This window comes from Oncorhynchus masou, chromosome 32, assembly GCF_036934945.1.
Source record: "Oncorhynchus masou masou isolate Uvic2021 chromosome 32, UVic_Omas_1.1, whole genome shotgun sequence".
Lineage (NCBI taxonomy): Eukaryota > Metazoa > Chordata > Actinopteri > Salmoniformes > Salmonidae > Oncorhynchus > Oncorhynchus masou.
This window is the reverse complement of record NC_088243.1, coordinates 40,959,578-40,967,644: the sequence shown is the minus strand read 5'-3', so window position 1 is coordinate 40,967,644 and position 8,067 is coordinate 40,959,578. Positions and strand designations below refer to the sequence as shown.

General features: G+C 43.1%; 1 protein-coding gene across 1 annotated transcript; it reads right to left on the bottom strand.

Moving 5' to 3' along the window:
- Positions 1–3,716: 3,716 nt before the first annotated feature.
- LOC135526993 (antimicrobial peptide NK-lysin-like) lies at positions 3,717–6,728 on the bottom strand. The gene is made up of 5 exons (XM_064955665.1): positions 5,048–6,728; positions 4,799–4,878; positions 4,473–4,556; positions 4,191–4,348; positions 3,717–4,009 (listed from the first exon to the last, which is right to left on the bottom strand). The coding sequence occupies exons 1-5, from the start codon at positions 5,094–5,096 to the stop codon at positions 3,979–3,981; spliced, it is 402 nt and encodes a 133-aa protein (XP_064811737.1). The 5' UTR covers positions 5,097–6,728; the 3' UTR covers positions 3,717–3,978.
- Between the last annotated feature and the right edge of the window lie 1,339 nt (positions 6,729–8,067).

Sequence of the window (8,067 nt, the reverse complement as noted above, 5' to 3'; positions counted from 1 at the left end):
TAACAACACCTGCACAGGATCGGTACATCTGAACATCACACCTGCGGGACAGGTACAGGATGGCAACAACAACTGCCCGTGGTTTTGCCTCACATGGGGTGATGGTCGGATTCACGTTTATCGTCGAAGGAATGAGCGTTACACTGAGGCCTGTACTCTGGAGCGGGATCGATTTGGAGGTGGAGGGTTCGTCATGGTCTGGGGCGGTGTGTCACAGCATCATCGGACAGAGTTTGTTGTCATTGCAGGCAATCTCAACGCTGTGCGTTGCAGGGAAGACATCCTCCTCCTTCATGTGTTACCCTTCCTGCAAGCTCATCTTGACATGATCCTCCAGCATGACAATGCCACCAGCCAAACTTCTCTTTCTGTGCTTGATTTTCTGCAATACAGGAATGTCAGTGTTCTGCCATGGCCAGCGAAGAGCCCGGATCTCAATCCCTTTGAGCAAGTCTGGGACCTGTTGGATCGGAGGGTGAGGGCTAGGGCCATTCCCCCCAGAAATGTCCAGGATGGTGCAGGTGCCTTGGTGGCAGAGTGGGGTAACATCTCACAGCAAGAACTGGCAAATCTGGTGCAGTCCATGAGGAGGAGATGCACCGCAGTACTTAATGTAGCTGGTGGCCACGCCAGATACTGACTGTTACTTTTTTGACCCCCCTTTGTTCAGGGACACATTATTCCATTTCTGTTAGTCACATGTCTGTGGAAATTGGTCAGTTCATGTCTCAGTCGATGAATCTTGTTATATTCATACAAATATTTACACATTTTAAGTTTGCTCATTTAGGGCAACATGTTCAGTAGCTATACTGAACAAAAATATAAACGCAACATGCAACAATTTCATTGATTTTACTGAGTTACAGTTCATATGAGGAAATCCCTCAATTGAAATAAATGAATTAGGCCCTAGTCTATGGATTTCACATGACTGAGAATACTGGGAATACAGATATTGTGGGAAAAATGTATATATACTAAAACATGTAAAGTGTTGGTCCCATGTTTCATGAGCTGAAATAAAAGATCCCAGAAATTTGAGACGCACAAAAAGCTTATTTCTCTAAAATGTTGTGCACAAATGTCTTTACATCACTGTTAATGAGCATTTCTCCTTTGCCAAGATAATCCATCTAACAGGTGTGGCATATAACAGAAGCAGATTAAACAGCATGATCATTACACAGGTGCACCTTGTGCTGTGAACAATAAAAGTCCACTCTAAAATGTGCAGTTTTGTCACACAACACAATGGCACATTGGTCTCAAGTTTTAAGTGAGTGGGCAATTGGCATACTGACTGCAAGAATGTCCACCAGAGCTGTTGCCAGATATTTGAATGTTAATTTCTCTACCATAAGCCACTTCCACCATTGTTTTAGAGAATTTGCTAGTACATCTAACTGGCCTCACAACCGCAGACCATGTGTATGGTGTTGTGTGGGCAAGCAGTTTGCTGATGTCAACGTTGTGAACAGAGTGCCCCATGGTGGCGGTGGGGTTATGGTATGGACAGGCATAAGCTAAGGATATCGATGGCAATTTGAATGCACAGAAATATCGTGAAGAGATCCCAAGGCCCATTGTGTAGCCCATGATCATGCAAAGCTTTGGATGTCATTGATCACATGATAATGTTACTTTGAAACAAGCATTGGTACATTGTCGGATCAATAGTGCTTTAAAAACTGCGTCGGAGCTCCGGTAGCAATCATCTCATCACTACTAACCTCTACTTTGTTCATCTCTCAACCTCATGCTATAGACTTTTCTTTAGTTTTTTCATTGCCATCTTCAGGCTCTTTATATCCCTCATTCTTCTCATATCATAGACCAAACCAGCTTTCACAACATTTCCTCTCCGCCAAGATGGCCAGCTCCACAGCCCATTCACAGTGTGCTCTCCCAAGCGAATTTCCCAACTATCCACGGCCTTGCTTCACCAAACGCACCAGCGCATCTCCCGGCCAGATGAAAGCCGCATGCCCCGCTCTTCGGTGGACCCGATTCAAAAAACATACCTTATGTTCAGATATATTCAGACCCTTTGCAATGAGACTCAAAATTGAGCTCAGGTGCTTCGTGTTTCCATTGATCATCCTTGAGATGTTTCTACAACTTGGAGTCCACCTGTGGTAAATTTCAATTGATTGGACATTATTTGGAAAGGCACACACCTGTCTATATAAGGCCCCACAGTTGACAGTGCATGTCAGAGCAAAAACCAAGCCATGAGGTCGAAGGAATTGTCCGTAGAGTGCAGAAATAGGATTGTGTCGAGGCACTGACCTGGGGAAGGGTGCAAAAAAATGTCTAGAGCATTGGAGTTTGGAACCACCAAGACTCTTCCTGGAGCTGGCCTCCCGGCCAAACTGAGCAATCGGGGGAGAAGGGCCTTGGTCAGGGAGGTGACCAAGAACCCGATGGTCACTCTCACAGAGCTCTAGAGTTCCTATGTGGAGATGGAGAACCTTCCAGAAGGACAATCATTTCTGCAGCACTCCACCAATCAGGCCTTTATGATAGAGTGACCAGACGGAAGCCACTCCTCAATAAAAAGGCACCTAAAGGACTCTCGGACCATGAGAAACAACATTCTCTAGTCTGATGAAACCAAGATTGAACTCCTTGGCCTGAATGCCATAAGCGTCACGTCTGGAGGAAACCTGGCACCATCCCTACAGTGAAGCATTGTGGTAGCAGCATCATGCTGTGGGGATGTTTTTCAGCGGCAGGGACTGGAGGACTAGTCAGGATTGAGGGAAAGATGAACTGAGAAAAGTACAGAAAGATATTTGATGAAAACCTGCTCAGTCTGGGGCAAAGGTTAACCTTCCAACAGGACAATGACTCTAAGCAAACAGCCAAGACAACGCGGCTTTGGGATACGTCTCTGAGGGACCGAAAATTGCTGTGAAGCGACGCTCCCCATCCGATCTGACAAAGCTTGAGAGGATCTGCAGAGAAGAAAGGGATAAACTCCCCAAAATATAGGTGTGCCAAGCTTGTAGCATCATATCCAAGAAGACTCTAGGCTGTAATCGCTGCCAACAAAGTACTGAGTAAAGGGTCTGAATACTTATGGAAATGTAATATTTCCCTTTTTTTTTCCAATGCATTTGCAAAAAAAAATAATTATAAACTGTTTTTGCTTTGTCAATATCGGGTATTGTGTATAGATTGATGAGGGGGGAAAAAATTGAATCCATTTTAGAATAAGGATGTAACGTAACAAAATGTGGAAAAAGTGAAGGGGTCTGAATACTTTCCGAATGCAATGTATGTCACGTGTTTATACTCTACATGAAGAGATCAAACAGAAGCTGGTGGCAGTCTGTGGTGAAATTTGCTTCCTCAAATCTTTGTGAAAAAGTTGAAAGGTGTGAAAATAGCTTTTAATCACAATCTTAATAATTCATATTTCTATACATTTTTCAGACGACAGCCCTTGCTGGATGTAATTTCCTACTAAGCGATCAAGATTCTTTACAGAAAGCTGAGATTCTAAATAAAAATGTCAACATGAGTTTAGACATTGTCATCAAATGTTTTATCATTGTGTTATCATTGAATTTTTTACTTCGGATGAGTAAAAATGGGTTCAGATGCCAAAGGTTGGTGAAGAGAAGTTGGTGTCAAAGAAGGGTAGCAGTTGGACTATTAAATTAAGTTTATTTTTTGCTGGCCAAAAAATTCACACAAACATAAAAAAATCAGAGAATAATATTTTATACTAAAATAGCAAAAAGTGAACAAAAAATTACATTATAAAAAATGTTCTGCAATTTAAGAATGACTATACACTATTATAATAATGTTCCAAAAACATTATTTCAGAACATATAATCATTCCAATAACATATCATTCTTGTGTCGTGACGCATTTGAGAAAAGGCAAGAGGCTGGTAGCATAGCATTGTCTTGACACCTGAACATCCATCTTCTCACTTTGGAATCTGGATACTGGCTGCTTGGTCAGTAGCTCAGATCCAAAATGTATTTTGGTCTAAAAGATACACAAAAAGATGACATGAGTGGAAGATCAAAAGACATAACCCCATATTATGTATTAATGAATACATTCTATTCAATGGTGTTTCAATTAACAAGCTCAGGTGATAATCTCTATACTATTAGGTCATCTGAACAGTCACTAAAGAGTACCCAGAGCAGTTTCTTCGACTCACTTGCAGGCCTTAATGTTAATGCAGATGGTCCTCACGTCATCGCTGGTGCTAAGCTCCTCAACCAACACCCACAAGTGCTTTTTCACCATGCCTTTACACAGAGATTTAAGGAGGCCCAATTTATGGCAAACAGACAATAGCTTCTGCTTTATCTGCACCTATTGAAGAGAAATCATCAACACCAGTTGAAATTGAAATTTTCGGAGAAATATTTCAGTAAATAGTAAATAGTAAAATTTCTTGAAGGAACACACATGAATTGTAATGCTATTGGGTAGTTACCTCGCTAGAGGAAGAGGAGATGTGTTTCTTCACTTTGTTCAGTGCCCACATACACATCCAGCATGTTCCCTTTAACTGTTGCACCTTTGGAAAGCATAAACAGACAATAATGTACATGGTGTGATGTATTCAGTATTATGGTTTAAGTACATTTGAATACGTAATGTAAGAATGAAAGTCAGGTTGGACAAGAGTTTCATCAATGTCTTGGTTGCATTCATGTCTTTGGTTAAGTGCTGTTACACAGTAGCAAGTTATTCCAATAGAACGTTGCAGAAATGTCTACTGCTAGTTCATACAATTTTGACCATATAGTATACTGTTACCATGTGCTTTTCTGGCAGTGCTTCCACTACTTCCTGGTCATCAAGGTTAACCTCTTGGCATTGTCCACAGACGTCCCAAACTGTGAAGTAAAAATGGTACAACATTCCATTATATTGTACTGAAACGAAAGGTGAACTTGGAGTGGATTTTAGGTCCCCCCTTTACAGATTATCGTACACCGTGACCCAATCGAATGTATCTGCTCCATTTACAGCAGTTACTACTTGAGTTAACAAATGAAAGCTCACCTGAACAAGCCAGTAGGCTGAGGGTAAGGAGGACCAGAGATGTCTTCATGATTTGTGGTGGTGAGATGTGAAGAGTAAAGTTGTGGTGGGGTTTGGTAAAGTGACTTATGATTCAGACAAGCTCCTTTATACACCGAGGCCTGTCTACCCACATCCCCCTGTACAACCCCCACCCACGACGACCTTTAATCTCATTTTCATTTGTCAATTACAGATACCCCTTGGATTTCTTCATATTTTATGGTGCTACAAAATGGTATTACATTGTTATTATTTTTTTCAACAATCTACTCAAAATGTGATAACTAAAATATAGTCGTTACAAAAGTGTTTAGCCCCTTTGTTCAGGCAAGCCTAAATTAGTTCAGGATTTAAAAGAAATGGCTTAACAAATCACATAAGTTACATTGACACACTCTGTGTGAAAAAGTAGAGGTTGACATGATTTTTGAATGACTAACCCTTCCTCTGTCCCACTTACATTCAACATCTGTAAGGTCCCTCAGACAAGTATTGAATTTCAAGCACAGATACAACTACAAAGACCAGGGAGCTTTTCAAAAGCCTCACAAAGAAGGGTAGCGATTGGTAGATGGGTAACAATAACAAATCAGACATTCACTGTTAATAGTTATGCTGTGGATTATGTATTAAACCACCCGGACACATCAAAGATATAGTCGTCCTTCTGAACTAAGCTGCAGGACAGGAATGAAACTACTCAGGGGTGACTTTAAAATGGCTGTGATGGGAGGAAACGTAGGATGGGTCAACAACATAGTAGTGACTCCACAATAATTACTTAACTGATAGAGTGAAAAGAAGAATACAAATATACAGAATAAAAATATTCCAAAACATGCATATTGTATACAACAAGGCACTAAAGTAATACTGAAGAAAAAAACATGGCAAAGAAATGCACTTTCTGGCCTAAATGCAAAGCCTTATGTTTGGGGTAAATCCAACACAACACAACACAACACATCACTGAGAAACTGGCTCATTATTTTCAAGCATAGTGGTGGCTGCATCATGGTATGGGTCGGCTTGACATTGTCAAATACTGGTGGAGCTTTTCAGGATAAATAAATGTGATGAAGCTAAGCACAGGCAAAATCCTAGAGGAAAACCTGGTTCAGTCTGCTTTACACCAGACACTGGGAGAGAAATTTCCCTTTCAGCAAGACAATAACCTACAACACAGGGCCAAATCTAAATGTGTGTTGCTAACCAAGAAGACATTGAATGTTCCTGAATGGCCAAGTTACAGTTTTGACTTAAATCTGCTTTAAAATCTATTCTATTCCACTAAGCTAATATGTGAAAATGTTTTAAGATGGTCATACCAAGAATCATTTAGTTATTTCATTTTGAATTTTAGTTCCCCATTAAGTATAAAAAACGTTTTTTTGATGAAACATTGAATTTGGCCTTACTGCTATTAGCCCATAGAAAAGCATTGAATAACAGGTTCAGACATGGTGTCATGTCTTGTTATGTCTGTTCCTGTCCTTTCTCTTCACTCTCTCTCTCTGCTGGTCTTTTTAGGTTACCTTCTCTGTCTCTCATTCCTCAGCTGTTCTACATCTGCTCTAACTAGCTCATTCACTCTTTCACACCTGTTCTCTCTTCCCCCTCTGATTAGGTCTCTATTTCTTTCTCTGTTCCTGCTACTTTCAGTGTCTGATTCTTGTTTGTGTTTTTTGATGCCAGAAGCAAGCTGTCGTCTCGTTTGCTTCCACCTTGTCCTGTCCTGTCGGAGTCTGCCTGGCAGGAGCATCCTGCACTATACTAACGTTCTTTTTGTTCCGCTGACAACGTTGGAAGAGGATTTATGCCATTCCTGTATTTTCATTAAAGAACTCTGTTTTCTGTTAAAACCGCTTTTGGGTCTTCACTCAAGTTCATAACAGAAGAATCAGACCAAGAATGGACCCAGCGGCTCCGGACCCTTTTCACTCCGCCGTCGAGATCCAGGGAGCGATGCTAGGCAGACACGAGGAGGAATTGTCTGCTGCTCAACATGCCGTTGTGACCCTGGCCGTCCAAGTCTCCGACCTCACAAGACAGGTTCACCAACTCCACCTCGATCCACCGCCCACTTCCAGGGTTTCCGAGTCTCCGGAGCCCAGGATCAACAACCCGCCGTGTTACTCTGGGGAGCCCACTGAGTGCCGCTCATTCCTCACTCAGTGTGATGTGGTGTTCTCTCTCCAGCCCAACACTTACTCCAGGAGCGCAGCCCGCATCGCCTACGTCATTTCTCTCCTTACCGGACGGGCGCGTGAGTGGGGCACGGCAGTCTGGGAGGCGAGGGCTGAGTGTATAAACCAGTATCAGGACTTTAAGGAGGAGATGATACGGGTTTTTGACCGTTCTGTTTTTGGCGAGGAGGCTTCCAGGGCCCTGTCTTCCCTATGTCAGGGGAATAGATCCATAACGGATTATTCTATTGAGTTTCGCACTCTCGCTGCCTCTAGTGACTGGAACGAGCCGGCTTTGCTCGCTCGTTTTCTGGAGGGTCTCCACGTCGAGGTTAAGGATGAGATCCTCTCCCGGGAGGTTCCTTCCAGTCTGGACTCCTTAATAGCTCTCGCTATTCGCATAGAGCGACGGTTTGATCTTCGTCGCCGAGCTCGTGGAAAGGAGCTCACGTTCTCCGTTGCTCCCCTCTCCACATCACTGCCACCTGCCGCATCACTGCCACCCTCCTCCGCCGGCTCGGATGCTGAGCCTATGCAGCTGGGGGTATTCGCATCTCGGCCAAGGAGAGGGAACGGAGAATCACCAATCGCCTCTGTCTCTACTGCGGCTCCGCTGGTCATTTTGTCACCTCATGTCCAGTAAAAGCCAGAGCTCATCAGTAAGAGGAGGGCTACTGGTGAGCGCAACTACTCAGGCCTCTCCTTCTGGATCACGCACTACCTTTCCGGTCCATCTCCGCTGGCCCGGGTCATCTGCTTCCTGCAGTGCCTTGATAGACTCTGGGGCGGAGGGCTGTTTTATGGACGAGACCT